At 43.2% G+C, this 17,906-nt stretch overlaps 2 protein-coding genes across 5 annotated transcripts in view; one reads left to right on the top strand and one right to left on the bottom strand.

Annotated features, from left to right (window-relative positions):
* fam91a1 (family with sequence similarity 91 member A1) overlaps positions 1-3,332 on the bottom strand; it is a 60,203-nt gene extending 56,871 nt beyond the window's left edge. For all 4 annotated transcript variants that reach the window (XM_084079905.1, XM_084079907.1, XM_084079906.1 and 1 more), the window contains exons 1-2: positions 3,053-3,332; positions 2,235-2,319 (exon numbers count right to left, since the gene is read on the bottom strand). In XM_084079905.1, the coding sequence (XP_083936031.1) occupies positions 2,235-2,319; positions 3,053-3,124 (157 nt within the window). In that variant the 5' untranslated portion in view covers positions 3,125-3,332. The remainder of the gene's footprint in view (positions 1-2,234; positions 2,320-3,052) is intronic.
* A 4,712-nt stretch (positions 3,333-8,044) lies between these two features.
* On the top strand, positions 8,045-17,169 carry klhl38a (kelch-like family member 38a). The gene is made up of 4 exons (XM_084079827.1): positions 8,045-8,182; positions 10,764-12,120; positions 14,232-14,337; positions 14,493-17,169. Exons 1-4 carry the CDS (start codon positions 8,172-8,174, stop codon positions 14,780-14,782), a joined length of 1,764 nt encoding a protein of 587 aa, XP_083935953.1. The 5' UTR covers positions 8,045-8,171; the 3' UTR covers positions 14,783-17,169.
* Positions 17,170-17,906: the final 737 nt, after the last annotated feature.

Genomic DNA, 17,906 nt, shown 5'->3' with positions numbered 1-17,906 from the left:
ACAAATCTGTTTACATTCTCTGTGAATGAAACGAGTGTTGTGATTGGACGAAAAAGATCGATATACGTACGACGGACGTCCCGCCCCAATAGATACTCTCTGCAATAGGTCGTGACCAGGCTTTTCTCTTTGCAGATGAGTAAGGCTGGAAACGAGGCTACACATAGCTAAGCCTGTCACAATTATTACATACATCGCCTGATCGTAATTATTTGTGCATAATCATCAAAAATCGTCCAAGCAAAAAAAAATCTTACGTTTTCCAAAATTTGTGGAAATAGCAGATCTACAAGCTCACGTGTCACGACGCAACATGTTGTATTAACATAATCTACCATACAGATGTACTAGTTACAGTATATTGTATTTAATATACTCTGAAGCAAACTTGAACAGACGTTTCGGTCCCACTGGACCTTCATCAAGAGTGTCTTACTCTTGATGAAGGCCCAGTGGGACCGAAACGTCTGTCAATTTAAATAAAAGCAGAGGCTGCTGAGCAAGAGCAGTGTGCGGGAGTTTTTTGTTCATGAAAATATTTTTTTCATGTTTGCTTCGGTTTTCATTGTCCAACACACCTGCATCCGAATGACGTGGATTGTGCGAATACTTCCTTACATAGATTTAATGTACTCTAGTCTACCATACAGTTATTACAGTTGTAATTACATTTTATTCAATAATATAGTACTGGATTTTGTTTCTTTTTTTAATGTTCTGTACACACTATCCTGGCAGTCTGTCCAGAACAAGTGTAACACTGAATTCGATACAGCTTATCCTTTATCATTCTCCCAAAGTCAGAAGGGTCTCCTCAAATAGCAGCACAGATAATTGCCTCAAATTGTCATCTGTCTAAAGTCAAGAAGTATACAATTTATCCCATTTCTTTGTATAACTGCTAGCTGGCCTGCATGTATACAGCATATTTCCTGCCTTCAGTGTCTTGCTCAATGGCCCTTCGACATGACGCTGGACCTGTCACAATGATTACATAATCGTCTTATCGCAATTATTTGAGATAATCGCAATTATGTTTGCATTATCATCATAATCTTTCCCATTATGAAAAATGTTCACACATTTTCAAATATTAAAAAAGCAGAAATAGCAGATCGACAAGCTTGCAACGTGTCACAAAGTAACGTTGTTTTTATATATATAATTTCTTTGTATATTTCAGTTATTTGTCATATCGGCCCTGTGCAATTTTTGATTACGAAGCCTAAAAGGCTTCATATTTTCCAATGTTCAATGCGAAACACACAATTAAAAATGTTAATCTCAATTAGAGGGACAATTAATCGTCAACTTAGATGCGTAATCTAAGACGCAAGACGCATGACGCAAGAAGGTACCATGGATTGGAACCAGGAACCTTCCAGTTCCAGGATGCCTGCTCTATCTACCTCCTGTGCCACGACTCCCCCTCGCGTGGGAGACCCAAGTTTCTACCACTCTTCCAAGAGGGATTCCCGAAATATCTCCCCGGGAGATATTGGGGCTTATGAGCTTCAGCCAGTACTACTTCAATCTCAACCAGTAGGTGTCCTACCTGACACCAGGGTCTTAATGTCTCAATGGAAGAGCAGGGAGACCACCTCCAACCACTGCACCACTGATCTACAGTACTAGTTATATTAACAGTCATCCATGCCACGTTATTCATTACATTAAGTTCCTGGATTGCAGCTTTATGGTTCCATGACCAAATAAATTCATGGTTTGTTTGTGTGGTTTACAGCATTGGTTCTCAAAGTGGGTCCGGGGACCCCCAGGGGTCTTTGGGGGGTCCAGGGGGGGTCCAGGGGGTCCCCAGCTAAATAATTTAATATAGCGTCACAATCATTTTAACCACTTTATCCATATTTTATACTTTGGCTATTCAAAAATAACAGATCTACAAGCTCCTAGTTTTTGAAAATGTGTGCAAATCTTTAAATCTTTTTTCTTTAAAGGCGAACGTTTTTAACACAAATCTTTGCTTCTTGGGGTCCCTGGCACAACATATTTTCAGATGGGGGTCCGCAGCCAAATTCATATTATTTTGGGGGTCCTTGAGATGAAAAAGTTTGAGAACCACTGGTTTACAGTACAAACCTTAACTGTACAGCAATACCACCAGAAAATGTTGCCCTTTGGCAAACTCTGCATATTCCTCCCTTCTGGCCTCAGGGTGTAATTTTTGCCCTTGAATGGTAATAAAATTGTTTCTACACGTGCTCACTGCTCACCTAAGTTATTGCGGAAACGCAGCTGGTTGCGGATACTGTAGAGCAGTACATGTTTCTCATACTCCCTCTGAGAGTTTCCCAGACCCTGGGAAAGAAAAGAAAAGAAAAAGAAATCATGAGGAAATGTGAACACATCTAAGCAGAAAGACAAACAGAGAGAGAGACAGAGAGAGTCAGCTCTATCTCTCTCTCTCTGAGACATAACTCTGTTTATACATTTATGTGTATTCCCTTTAATTTGTGTACCATATACATGTCTTAGTTTGTAATTGTTTTTACTAACATATGTTTTTTCGTGCCAATAAAGCTCCTTTGAATTGAATTGAATTGAATTGAGAGAGGAAGAGGTAGCATTAAGGGGCAAGACGGAGAGAGAGAGAGAGAGAGAGAGAGAGAGAGAGAGAGAGAGAGAGAGAGAGAGAGAGGTCATTCATGACATAACAGCTCGGTGGTTTGCTGCTGGTAGGTGGGATTTATGGAGCCATAATCAAAGCGTCATCATGGGGGGGGGGGGTTCACATCACATCACATCTGATGTGTCGCGGTGTTAGGCTACTATCATAAATATTATGAACCATAACCTGTCCTGTCCTGGCATCACCTGTCAAATCGACCAGTCACGTGATCGAGGTGATGATAATAACAAAGATGGTTTAGTGTCATCATGGCTCCGTTGTTGCAGATCATGCGTGTGACCGACCGATTAGTGTCAATGACACATGCACCCCCCTCCTCCTCCTCCCTCCTCGGGGGACAGATCGATACATTTACAGTACATGCATCATACTAACATAATAATGACATTAATGACACGTTACCTGTTTGACATTAGCTGGCAGTTTGTTCCACGGATAATTCTGTCTGATGTGGAATTCCACGTCCGTGTTCATATTTGCAGTGCAGAGTAAAACACGACGGCTTTAAAACACAGCCTCGATCACGCACACACACACTGTGACTAGCACGCACACACACACATACACACACCGATCAATGTTAGAATGATCGGATATGTTGCCGCTAAAGGTTATTCTGCTTTCCAATAAAATAAAAAAACGTTACCACTTCCTTGTTGTATTTTCGAGCGAGCCGTTCACGTCACGCTTTCGGCCGCCGACGTCACGTCCGGGCCAGGCGTGACCACCATGGACATGAATGAATGGAGTATTTACTGCAAGGCAAGGGGTCCCAAACCTTTTCATGTGCATTTGGCTGCTGCGGACCCCCATCTGAAAATATGTTGTGCCAAGGACCCCATACAAGATTTGGTGATAGAAATGTCAAAAAAAATTCAAACATTTTCAAAGAATGTCAATATTTTTTTAAATAGCTGATAGGGGTCCTGGGGGTCCCCGACCCGTACCCCACTTTGAGAACCCCTGCATATTCGACCACGGACCACCATAACTCTGAAAGTGTACAAATGTACATTTGTACACTGTCAGAGTTACAGACACATATGGGGTCCATTTGGTTCCTAACTATCCATCATATTTTATCTGGGGACCCCCTGGAACCCCCTCAAGGACCCCTGGGGGTCCCCGGACCCCACTTTGAGAACCCTTGGTTTACTGTATCTATCTTCCTTATTACTTGCTTATTACTGCAGTGGTGGACAAAGTCCATAGTCATGTAAATACTCCACTATTCCAAAGTACAAATTACGAAGTACATTTTCTATTTGATATCAATGCATTGCTGTATTGAAATTTTGAAATTTAGAACACCCATGTTCAGGGGATTTTTTTAATGAAATTAGCAGATCTACAAGCTCACAGGGCGTTGCAGTCATATGTGGTAGTGTGACACGTGAGCTTGTAGATCGGCTATTTTCACTATATTTGAAATATGGCTTAAGTGATTGATTCCACTCATTCTGATGAACTAATTTAGCTGGGGACCCCCTGGAACCCCCTCAAGGACCCCTGGGGGTCCCCAGACCCCACTTTGAGAACCACTGTATTTACTGGACCCACTTACTTATTTTAGTAGGTTTACTTTTTACTTACCGGTATGTATTTTTATTTCATTAATGGATGTGAATGGAGATAAGGATAAATTATTATGAACCATTATTATTTTCATGAGGGAAAGTCTTATACACAGAATGCAAAGTTCAATAAAATATCAAGAAACATAAATTATGTATCAGACCTGCTGCTCATAAACATTGATTTAGCCTTTTAAGGCATATTACATAGGCCCATGTGTTACATTGCTATTCATAGGCTATAGACTTAGGATTCATAGGATATATGACTTTTTAGGTTACTGTACTTATAGGAACATTATGATGAATAATAAATCTCTCTTGTCCCAGGTGTCTCTCCCTGCTGCCCATAAGAGGTCCATTCAAGGCTGAGCAAAAACAGGTATTGTTTGATTGTCACACAAAACAAGTATCTTAGGCTTTAATGATATTTTGTTGTTTGTGTTGCTGTCAGTGCATGTAAACGGAGCTATGATGTTGAACAAATGCTGCAGTTTTCTGTGGGCTATATAGGCTATCCTTTTGTTTAAATTTGAATCAAGGATTGTTTTTATTTATTCCCAGGGCAATGTTTTAATGTTTGAAACTAATAAGGATCAAATTAATTGAAATAACTGAGTTTCCTAAGCATTTTAACCTACCGTATATAGCTAAAATAGCAGTCTGCTATTTTTGCTATGATAAAACTTTTGAAATGTTTTGAAAATCCAAGTTGTATTTGTGGCTTGTTATCAGTCAGGGGTGCTAGTAGAGACATGTGGGTGATGGATCCCCCAGGGCCCAGGTAAATGAATGTGTCTCTCAATAGACCAAAGACAAAAGGTATGCAGTATACATTTTCTTAACCGCAAATTGTCATATATATATTTTTAAACATTCAAACTGATACCCTGAAGGCGCTTTTAAAAGAATTAAACAACACAGTGAAAGAAGAACGATCGAAATATTTCTCCCATCTAATTGCTTCTAATCCCCATGATCCAAAACTTCTCTTTAGCACCATCAACTCTTATACATCGTCCTTCCGACTCCAGTGAAATAACTTCCACTGAGAGATGTGATGCCTTTCAAGCCTTCTTCTTAGACAAGGTCTCCAGCATTAGATCCCAAATATTACCTTATTTATTACTGTAGGCCTATTCTCTTTTTTTCTGGACTCCCAAAAAAGGCAATTGTTCAAAACACAGCAGCTAGAGTTCTTACAAGAACCAGGAGGGACCACATTTCTCCTGTTCTTGCCTCACTGCACTGCTACAGTGGTGCCAGTGGCGTTCCGAATTTTAAATGACTGAACTGACTTACTCCTCATTTTTTTTTACCTCCTGTCTCCTCACATACTCACCAGTAATCTCATCAGCAGACAAACTTTTACTTGACCCCCCCAAGACAAGGCTTGTGTTGTGACGGAAGGTGACAGGGCATTCGCTGTTAGGCTGGCATTGTAGCCTAGGGTGCCTGCCCTGGACCGTCACGCTACGGCCCAGGGCACTCTTATTTTTTCTTATTATTTTTTAATTGTTCCTTTGTTTTTAATTATCATCGTTGAATTGCCTTTATATTTCCTGTTTATGTACTGTATGTGAAGCAGTTTGTAAACCTTTTTTTGAAAAGTGCTATATACATTTTCCATAATCCTTAAAAATCTTTCAAATGCGTAATTTGTTTTCAGAAGAAAATAATAGCCCGGCCAGCTATTTTCGCTTGCCATGGGACGAAATAGATTGTAAATCGTAAGATGACCATTGAGCTCAAATTACGGACCTCCAAAATATTCACCCGCCTCTGCGACGACGTCCCTTATCACGCCCCAGTTAGTACACACACCACCACCAACATGTATTTAGCTGTCACTTGGTAACCACCAGTAAAAAAAAGTGTAGGATTTCAGTGTGTCAGAGTGCACCAACGCTTAGTGACAGCTCACTCCCATGTAGCTGCTCTGTGTTATTCAATCTGTCCATGTGTGTCTGTCTCAGATTCCTCGCCATATGCCCCTAAACAAACATGACAATAACTCATCTCATCGCGCCTGGAGCTGCGCGGTGGCTTGCTGGAGACAGTGGTGGAAAAAGTACTACAATACCGCAATGTAGCAACACTCTGTTACAAGTAAAAGTCCGGTAATCAAAATTTACTTGAGTAAAAAGTGCAAAAGTATTGGCATAAAATAAGTACCAAAAGTAAAAGTAGCCTACTCATTATTCAGAACGTCCTGTTTCACAAGTTATCACATGTCTAAAATGTATTTAAAATATTTTGAAAATAGCTGATCTACAAGCTGGTCGCTGATCTACATAGCTGGTCGCACCGCGACGTGTTGTGTGCTTGTAGATCGGCTATTTTCAAATAGCCAAAATTTAAATAGAGCTGAAGTGGTTAATGTATGTTTTGTAATAATCTAAAATCTACAATGTAACTAATAACTAAAGTTTTCAAATAATTGTAGTGGAGTAAAATTATTACAATTGGAAATACTCCAGTAAGTACAGTAAAAGTACCTCAAAATTGTACTGTACTTAAGTACAGTACTTGATTAAATGTAGGCTACATGGTTACTTTCCACCACTGGCTGGAGATAAGGCCCTTTTACCGTCAGAAGATAAAGACATCATGCCTTCTGTAGATCAGCTATTTTCCGCTGTACGACCGAGTCATTTCATTGTTGTCTTTGCCTTCCCTAACTTCAGATCATGGTACAGATCCTGTCCTATCTGTTGATATATTTTAATAAAGATAGTGACAGTGGTTCCCAAACACCATGTGCCGTGGCGTGAGACAAGACATTTACAAAAAAATAATAATAATACATTTGTTTTTGAAATTACATTTTTGTTCACCAACTGTATAATGCCAAAAATAGGGACACCAGGTTGAAATGGTTAAGCATGGCAGAGGTTGATTGATTTGATTGATTGAATACTTTATTAACAGTTTGCAAAAAAGTACAGTGGTACGATTATACAAATGGTGTTAAAAGGATTACACAAAACGTGCTTGTTTCCATTGTCGTCCTGAGGTCAGACAAGTGAAACAAAAACAAAGCCATGCACCTTGGCATGGACAAATGACTCCTCACGCACGCACGCACACACACACACACACACACACACACACACACACACACACACACACACACACACACACACACACACACACACACACACACACACACACACACACACTCACCACCTCGGGACAAACCGTCCGTATCCACAGCTGTTGCTCTTGCTCAGGTTCACCCATCAGCACCGCACTATATTTACCTGCTTCCTCGCTTACACCTGATTTATACTTATCACACACCGTGCAGCGCACCAGAAATAGCCGATCTACAAGCTCACTGCATGTCGCCAAGCGACGCTCTGTGAGCTTGTAGATCAGCTATTTTGGGTGCGCGACACAGTCAGAAGAGGAGAGAAGAGAAGGATAATGATGGGAGCGATGGTGGGGGCCGGGCATTTGCACGTGAGGGGGATAAGGGGGTCGCTGCCCCCCACGGGGGGACTTTTCATTAGACACCCGTTCTCCGTGTGGGGCACCAGCGGTGCTGGGGAGGGACCCCCCATGATGACTGTGCCCTCCCCAGGCTATTGTAAACACACACACTGTAGTCTCCAGTGGACCGGGGCTGATGAGCCACTAAGCCGGTGGCACGGTACCAAGCGGCCCTGCTGTGTCACATGAGAGCGCCTGGCCGGAGACACGGTGGCCTGCGATAGGCTACTATTAGCGGCAGGAATGTACACAGTGGCCCTCATGGCAAACTCCCACAGCTCCTAGCAGGAGAGTCCTCCTCTGTTTCTCACTGTGTGACTGATCGCACTGCTCTAGCCTACTTTACCACATCATATTTACTCTAGGAGAACATTTTTTGGAGTTATTTTCTCCATTGTGGCTGACATTGTTCCTGCCCAGACTCAAGACGTATCACGGATGTATTGATTTACATGTACAGGAGGTAAGGATTTGTTTTTATACTTTGGTGAACGAACCGCACTACCAGATTTTGGGAATTCAGATGGTTTGTCAGAATTGTTCATTGATTTATTGAGACGCAGAATACTCCTTAAAACACAAATTTAGGTTAGGCTACAAACAACTCATAACCCAAAGAGTGGTTTAACTATTGTTATAACTACAACAACTATAAGGTTTGTCACAGCCAGGGTCAGCTATACTGTGTTAGGACTAGGAGCACAAGTGAGAGCTGTATGTTGCAACTTTATCTTTGGAAATGATATACATGGAATTTATAGAAGAGTCCTAGATGAGCCTTCAGATTCACATCACAGGTTTACAGGTGTAAAAGAGTGGGTTGTAGCCTACAAGCTCCCAACATTTGCAGTTTCAAGAAAGGGGTTAAGAATAGAGAAAGAGAGAAACAAGGAAAATTAGTTAGATAGGCCTATGTCAAATATTCTAATATAATATTAGCAATGTCTAAAGGTGTGTGGTTCATAATATGAATAATATACTACAAGGTGGGGAAAATAGCAGCAGAATACAATCATACAATCATCTCTTCTGCAGGTGAGACATTTCTTAGATATCAAACATGTCAGTGTACTGTATACAAGCCTTGATTTGAACACAGGATGATATCATCAAATAGACAACAGTATGGTCAGTGACAGGTTCAAAACACTTACTGTAAACCCGACTGTATACTTAGATGACCCAGGGCAGCAGGGCTCTATACTAGGTCCACTCCTTGTTTCCCCTCTACACCAGATCTCGTGTGGTTAAGACACAATATATTACAATAATACACAGAAACATAAAAGAAAAAAAACATAAAAGTAGTCTACCCATTGGTAGACTCTTTTAGATGAAACTGATCCTGTTTTTTACTGGTGATATTTGATGTGATGTTAATTAACCACTTAACCATCCTAGTTAAGTTGACCGGAGTCCTCCAGTGATATACTAGGCCTTCTCCTATTTTCCCTCTACACCAAATTAGTTTATTTTAATGATCAATCAATCGATTGTGTTCCACCTCGGACCAATGGAACTAACATAGTACTGTATACTTTACCCTTGTATTTATCTGTATCACTTTTCGATATTAATGTTATATTTTATTAAAAATCGTAGCGTTTTGTCAATCATTCGGAGGCCCACTTGCGATACTCTCGCGGCCCACCTGGGCCCACAGGTTGAGAACCACTGCTCAATGTCTCGCCTTCTCCCTGGCAACTGAAGTGACCGTGTTTGGCCCCTGTGATCAACACAATGCCGGGGTCTATTTCAGCCCCAGTTAAACGGTGTGGGGGAATACTGTCAGCTGTATGGTGTCACTCACTCACACCCATCAGGGCATCACAAAATGATTATCCATCCAAATATATACCAGGCAGAGTGGGCCCCCTGTGTGTGTGTGTGTGTGTGTGTGTGTGTGTGTGTGTGTGTGTGTGTGTGTGTGTGTGTGTGTGTGTGTGTGTGTGTGTGTGTGTGTGTGTGTGTGTGTGTGTGTGTGTGTGTGTGTGTGTGTGTGTGTGTGTGTGAGTGCGTGCGTGCGTGCATGTGTGCATGTGTGCGTGCGCGCAAATCAGTAGCTGTCTCGATGGTGATTAGAAGACTTAGTGATGATAATAGCCCCTGGAAATTACCCCTCTACCAAACGCCAGGATTGTCAATGGCGACACCCTTCATTTGGGGGAGAGAGAGAGCGAGTGAATGAGACGAGGGAAAGAGAAAGAAAAATATAATGAGAGAGCGTGGGTGAGAGGGAAGTGGAGAGAGATAGTGAGAGTGAAAGAGAGAGACTCTTGATTCTTGAGAAACGGCTGTCTTGTGACATAACCCATGAAGCGGCAGATCAGAGAGAAGTGGATGCATGGAGATAATTTAGGGAAAGGGGTTAAAAATAGAACAGCTGGCAGTGGGTGATCATAACATCAATGGCAGCTGTCCGGCAGGATGTGTCAGAGTTAAAGAGAGCGGGCTAAAAGGTTTACTCTGGTATCCATACTGACAGGAAGGATCTGCATTCTTAATGCCATGGTAAAAGTCAGACTCATCCTCCGTAGAACATCATGGCTCTTCCTGCTGAGATGATCGGGTCATTAGCTGAGCCATGAAGTGATGCAAAACTACTGTTATAGTGAGTCTGTGTATGAATGCAGTACAGTCCCCCTGTCTGTCAGCCAATGTGTCCACCAGCGGCCACAAGTGGCCTCTAGGTGGTCTTGTTCATCAGAGATTATACATTAATAATAATAATCTATTTTAAAGGACCCTACCTGTGGTCTGGCATGTCATGTGTAGCCCAATGACTCGTGGTATATTTGACATTGCTGCTGACCATTTTTGAAAGCATACCATAGTTACTTGTTCATTTCCAAGGAATATTTTGGATTCAATTATTTTCAGTGGCCTATGGTAGTAGTCTGGTATAGAGTTTACAGGAGCCTCTCAAAGATGTCATGGCTTATAGAGTTAACATTATTGTGAACCCAGTGTAACATTGACATTAGGACCAGTCCAAGTGGCCTCCTTAGTGAATCTGTCTCTCTGTTCCTCTGTCCCTCCTCCAGAATGGCCTGGAGACTTCATCAAGTGTTACCATTCAAAGACCTGGAGCTTCCCTCCCACCTGCTCACCCAGCTCAACATCCTCCGTCAGGAGCGCGTCATGACGGATGTACTGCTCTGCACCGAGCACCGGGAGATACCCTGCCACCGTAACGTCCTGGTGTCCAGCAGCCCTTACTTCCGTGCCATGTTCTGTAGCAACTTCCTGGAAAGCAGCCAGGCACGCGTGGACCTGAAGGGAATCGCGCCCGATGTTCTCAGCGGCATCGTGGACTACATCTACACCGGCGCCATCACCATCTCCATGGAGATTGTGCTTCCACTCATGCAGGCGGCGTCTATGCTCCACTACGGGCGTCTCTTTGAGGCGTGCTCTGCATTTCTCCAGGAGCAGCTCAGTCCAGATAACTGTCTAAGCATGATAAGACTTTCGGAGATCCTTCACTGTGAAAGTTTGAAGGAGAGGGCCAAAGAGATGGCTGTGAGGTGTTTCTCTGACGTGGCCGCCACAGAGGACTTCTGTGAGCTGTCTCTTCCTGAGCTCATGTGTTACTTGGAGGATGACCGTCTTTGTGCGGAGGAAGAGCAGGTGTTTGAGACCCTATTAGCGTGGATCCACCACGACCCTTTCTCGCGACGTGGCGCAATACACGACCTCTTCAAGAAAGTCCGCCTTCGTTACATCCACCCAACGTACCTATTCCAATTCATTGCCAACGACCCACTGGTGCAGTCTTCCACTCTTTGCACCGAAATTATCGAGTCGGTGCGACGCCTCATGCTCTCAGTCAGCACCAAGTGCAGCCGCGAGCTCAAGCCACTTTGGACCACGCCGCGCCGCTACACCTGCAGAGAAACACTGGTGGTGGTCGGAGGGCGCAAAAACAACGAGCAGACTTCACGCGAGGCCTTGCTCTACGACGAGAGGACCCATCGCTGGCAGTGGTTGGCCAAGCTACCGCTGCGCCTCTACAAAGCTGCGTACGTGTGCATTCATAGCATCCTCTATGTGGTGGGTGGGCTGCGTCTCTGTATGGTATCAGGCGACAGCTCCGTGAGCGCTACAGTTTACACACTCTCCCTTAAGACCAACCAGTGGCGAACAGCTGAGCCAATGTTGGATCCACGATATGCCCACCAGAGTGTGTCCTACCAGCACTTTATTTTTGTCCTAGGAGGCATTGGAGTGGACAAGCAGATCTCCAGCTCGGTGGAGAGGTATAACAGTATGTTCAATCAATGGGAGGCCATGGCGCCCTTGCCCACACCGGTGCTGCATCCGGCGGTTGCGGCCAGTGATCAGAGGATCTATGTTTTTGGTGGAGAGGACGCCATGCAGAATCCTGTGAGGCTGATTCAGGTAGAGAAGGCTTTATAATGAAAGATTAATTTGGAACTCTACAAATAAGCAATAATAGTTATTTTTCGGTATCCAAACTTAATAGGCAAGCTCTCTCTAGTCACTAGAGAGTGACTAGAAACGGCTGTCTTATGACATAACCGATGAAGCGGCAGATCAGAGAGAAGTGGATGCATGGAGATGATTTAGGGAAAGGGGTTAAAAATAGAACAGTTGGCAGTGGGTGATCATAGCATCAATAACATCAACACCAAGACAGACCAATCACAACAGTGGAGTGCCAGTCTGGCTCAGGAGATAGAGTGGCCGTCTGGCAATCGGAAGATTACCAGTTTGATCCCCGCCTCCTCCTTGAGCAAGGCACTTAACCCCTAACTAACTGCTCCGCGATGAGCAGGGTGGTGCCTTGCACGGTTCCCTCCGCCGTCAGTGTGTGAATGTGTGTGAAAATGTGAATGTGATGCACATTGTAAAAGCCCTTTGGATAGAGATGCTAATGTACCATTTAGACCTGGAAAGCATTTGTGTCATTTCAGACTTTAGCTATTCAAAAATAGCAGATATACAAGCTTTGTGCCACGCTATGCGCTTGTAGATCTGCTATTTTTGATCATTCTTGAATTTTTCTTTTTACTCAAATCTTTGCTTCTGGGGGTCTCACAAAATATTTTGAGATGGAGGTCTGCGACCAAATACATAATTTTGGGGGTCCTTCCTTGACATGAAAAGGTAGGGATACAGTTACAGCATTCCCATCCCGTCACTCCCGTCCCCATGACGACCACTGCTTGCTCTCTGCAGCATGACTGGACCTGTTTCCTGACCTCCAAGGACACAGGCCTGCAATGTTTGACAGAAAGCCTCAAGTGGGCAACAAGTGGTGGTGGGGGGGTGCTTTTCTTCTTTATAATTATGAATAAGAATACAAGTATGTATATGCAATTTCTATAGAGCTTTTCTATATACCCAAAGATGCCTCAAAATAGTTAAAATGAAAAGGTGAAATGGGGATTTAAATTAGGAAAGACAAATTTCCGATACACAGACATGAACATTGTATGGTTAAAGTAAACAAATGTGGGTGGGACAAGTTTGGTTGGGGGTCCTCTCCAAAACGGTTTAACACAGATTATGTCATTTCCTGTATTCTGGTGAATTTTAAAGCGGCACTAAGTAACTTTTTTTATGAATAAAATGAAATTTTGTCCAGTCTGTATAGTAGAGTTTGTTAATACAATATAACTTATTATACAATTGGGGTGGTTGTATTTTGTCTCCCTACTCTTCTATCGAGACATTTAGATCGTGTCAAAGGTCATATCTCACCTAGACACAGGATCTGACGAATTTTGAGATTCAATTTATCCCCTGAGCAAGCAGGCAGGCTCTATTAGCTCAATGGTAAAATTTTAGTCAGCACTTGCACAGGAAACCAAAAACGGTTCAAAACCGTGGTAGAAGAGGAAAATTAATGGGTATACTGTATTTTGTCATTTCATCCATTATAAACCAAAAAACAGGAGAATTTCAGGATACATTTCAATTCAGGAGCCAAAAAGGAGACAGGGTAAAAAATCAGGAGTCTCCTGCTTAAATCAGGAGTGTTGGCAGGTGCTTGAGTGTGCTACTCACTAAGCTACAGTATGGCCGGCCCCAAAAAATAGGGAGGTGCCAGGTCCACTGCAGTGATTGGTCTGTCTTGGACATACAGTAGCTTCTGTGGTTGGATCGCTAGAGAGTGTGCCCCTTGGGGTTATTTTAATGAACCTATAGTTTTGTTTACAAATTTTTGCTTAATTGTGTACAGTGTATGTTGTTGAACCTCAATGTTGAAATAATGTATTATCTTATTACCTTGTATTACAACATTATATGTAACAAATTAGCATTATTTCAACTAGACCGGTGCGCACAGGCCTACTCGGGAACGATGCAAGTCGGGAACAATGCAAGTAGAGAATGCATGCCCCACCCGGTTATGCAAACCCATTGTACCCGTTATCAGAGTACCCGTTGTGTCTGTCTGTCTGTCTGTCCGTTTTTTAGCAAGCCACACACATGGAGTATGAATTAAGCTTTACTGACCATAATAATGTGTGCTGTGCCAACAGGTGTATCACATCTCTCGTAACCTGTGGTCCAGACTGGAGACCAGGACGGTGAAGAATGTCTGTGCTCCAGCTGCCGTCATCGAAGACAAGATCTACATCGTGGGAGGTGAGTGCAGGCAACTGTGTACAGTCTGCTCATTCATGTATGAAAAGCCATTAAGTAATACAGTTATTTCGCCACAGCTGTCACATAAGAAAATGCGCATGAAAGGCTTTACGTGGATATAGGCTCTGATGTTCTCGATTCATGTTTATCTCCAGGGTACACCAGGCGAATGATCGCTTACGACACCAAGGCCAACAAGTTTGTGAAGTGTGAGAACCTGAGAGAGCGCAGGATGCATCACAGCGCCACAGTGATCAACAACAAGCTCTATGTGACTGGAGGACGCATCCTCAACGGACACGATGTCATCGAGGACTCAGACTGCTTCGACTGTTACGACCCCAAGACAGACACGTGGACTTCCAAGGGCTCTCTGCCCTACAAGTTATTTGACCACGGCTCCCTGCCACTAGTTTGTGTTTCAAACAGGCCCAATCCACCCTGACCCCAGCACCACCGCCCGGCCACCCACTTTGGGTGGCCTTGCTACATGCTATAACCTTTGCCACGAGACATCATTGGCCTGTCTCTGTAGCTAAGGATGGGACCCCCATCTAGGTCAGCCTATACCTCCCACAACATAGCGGTATGCTATGCTAGGCTGAGTAGCATCTGTGGTATTCAAAATCAAAGGAGACCTCGGCTGGCAAGCAGTGGGTGTCATAACTGTGGCATTTGAGAGGAAGTAGAACTGAGGATCCCTGAAGTAATGAGAGGCAGACTTTACTGTACACAACAAGCAGCTGTTCAGACACAGGGGAAATCTGATGTCTGCAGTCTCTTTATGCTTACTATTAATAGTCACTAACAGTTTATTTATTTCTTAGAAGGTATTTGCCTGTATATCTGCATAAAAATCGGATACACAGTACACGTTGAAAGTTTGTGTGCAGGTTAACTGTGCTCTGATTTTTGTCGTGATGTGGCTGTGTAGACATCTTCATGAATGTTACAAAGCACTTCAATCACAAGAGAAATCACATTCCTGCCTAGCCAGCGTCTTCTGTCACAGTTCTCTTGCAATTTAGAGACATCGAGACAAAAGGCCCATATGCTGCAGAGCTAGCAGAGAGGTTGGTGAAGCAGACTTCAACCACATTCGCAGAAATGTTGTTGGAGAGACTCATTTTGCTTAAATTAAACAATCTGGTGAAAAGCTACTATAGCCTAATTAAAAACTATAATTATTTTTGCTTTGATCTATGACGGATGTCAGGGTGTCAGATGTCACTGCTTTAACCACCACCAATGGCTTTGCATGCATACAAATGCACATGTGCATTCAACGTTTGCATTTTCCATTTTATATTCTGTGGTGTTTGACTTACAACATCGGCTGCTGAAGTCTACAGTAAGGTTTACAGTTTGGTCCAAAATGGTGTAGACAAAAAAATATTTTTGCAGAGTTCTACCTTGGGTGGTGATTACTGCCAAGGAGGTTATGCAATGACATCTCTCTGTTTGTTCATCTTGGTCTGTGACCGACTGATATCTTGAAAACCATGGCCGGTTTGCCATGACATTTGGGTTCATTATTCACGTTCCCAAGAGGAAGAAACATAGATTTTGGTTACCCCATGACCTTTCATCAGGTCAAACTTAAAGATTTCAAATGAGCATATCTCAAAAGGGGATGGCTGGATTGCATTGGAATTTGTTGTGCACATTCAGCAAGTCATGATGACCTTTGCTCTAGCACCACTAGACTAAACTAAACCGGCTAAACTGGCTAAACTAAAATCTAATTGTATCTCCCTTTGTTGTACAGACACTAATTGCACATTCTTGCTCCGAAGAGGATGATTTTGGTGACCCCATGAACTTTCCTATTCTAGTGCCTCAATGAGCAACTTGGGGAGTGCTTTAGGTCCTGGCACGGGTCCACATGCTACTGAGTGCTTTCTTTGTTTGCAATGATAGTAAAAACACCCACTAGGACAGGTGTGTAGGGAAAATCAGGCAACATAGCTCAGGAGAGTCCGCTCACTGTCTTCACTTACAGAAATCTTTATTGCAGAAACATTTCGGTCAACTGACCTTCATCGGGTATCTGACTCAAGATACCTGTCTTGTTTGCAATGATAAAACCTACAGTGTCAGCAAGTTATGCAGCTTTAATGTTTTACCGTCAATGATTGTTTTCAAGGCAATCAATTGTTCTTACTTCACATTGTTTTATGTTAGCCTGTGTTAGCCTTTAATTTCACCCTGTGTTGTTTTTGGCAAATGAAAACAGCTTCAAGAGATGTTAGTATATTGAACCGTGGTGACTCACTGATTCTGTGGGAAGGTCTGTGGGTGTGTGGTCCTGTGCTGTCTGCTACTTCTGACGAGCTTCTGAAGACATGTGTCGGATGACGTCCTCAAGCGACATGAGAGACTACAGAAAATCTGAGAAAATGCAGTGACTGACACGTTCCAAAATGCATCAACAGCCCCTTTAGTGTCCGTAATAAGTGCCTAAACTGTGTCAGGTGTTGGACAGCGGTCACTGACATCATGAAAATAATGCATTGTTTCTCACATGATGAAGGCTACACTAAAGTTAATTTATCCACTTGTAACTCTCAGAGTTAAATGAATGCAGAACATTTTACTGTGCATTTGTCTTCTCACCATCTAACACGCTTGACCCCTGTGGGAGTGACATCCACCGCTTGTGGTGTCCGACAGGTCCCTGCGCTAGGCAACAGTCACTATGGCAACCGAGTCACATCACATGACTGGAGGGGACCGTGTCACAGCGCGTCCCTACAGTGTGTCTACTGTATTTCAAATCATACTGCTGCTACACTGCGTAATGCATAATGTACTGTGGGTGTTTCTGTTGCTAGCGCCAAGCACATTTTCTCCATACTGTTAAATGTTGGATTTTCATTACTTATTTATGAAACTTGTATTTTTATAAAGGAAGATATTCATTTGCACACAAATAGAAAACCTGTGGTTGGATTTAAACTGTATGGCAGGGTATGCAATACAAAACAATATAACTAGCACATCTGAAGGTGCCTGCTCTTCCATTGAAACATTTAGACCCTGGTGTCAGGTAGGACAAGTAGCAATGTACAAGTAGTACTGTCTGCCTGAAGACTTGTTGACAAGTACATCTGCCTGAAGCTCATATATCTATCTCCCCAGGTCAAGTGGGGATTCCCTCTCGGAAGAGTAGCAGAAATTTGGTCTCTCATGCAAGAGACACAGGTTTGAATCCTGGGTAGGTCATAAAGTTATGAATTGCAGGTTTACTTAGGGAGTTAGATATAAAAAAAGGCCATTACACGGGCAGACTCCACGTTGTGCGCTTTTGAAATGGACACATAACTCATATGGACAACATGAGTGTTGTGCATGTTAGACCCCCAACCCGGCACGTTCTGACCATGAAGCGTGTTTGGCACGGGGAGGCCTGCATGCGACGCAGCTCCAGTTACCGAATTCCCCTTGAGACGCTCAGTCTCACCAAAGTGGCACTGGCCTATTTGTATGCAGCCCCGGGGTGAAGCTGACCCTAGGGGGGATAGAGACCTGGGATCAGCTGTCCCTTTTCATGTACCAATCCCTGCCCA

Source organism: Gymnoscopelus microlampas, assembly GCF_963454915.1.
Source record: "Gymnoscopelus microlampas genome assembly, chromosome: 15".
NCBI lineage: Eukaryota > Metazoa > Chordata > Actinopteri > Myctophiformes > Myctophidae > Gymnoscopelus > Gymnoscopelus microlampas.
The sequence above is the reverse complement of the archived record's forward strand: the minus strand, read 5'-3'. Positions and strand labels throughout refer to the sequence as shown.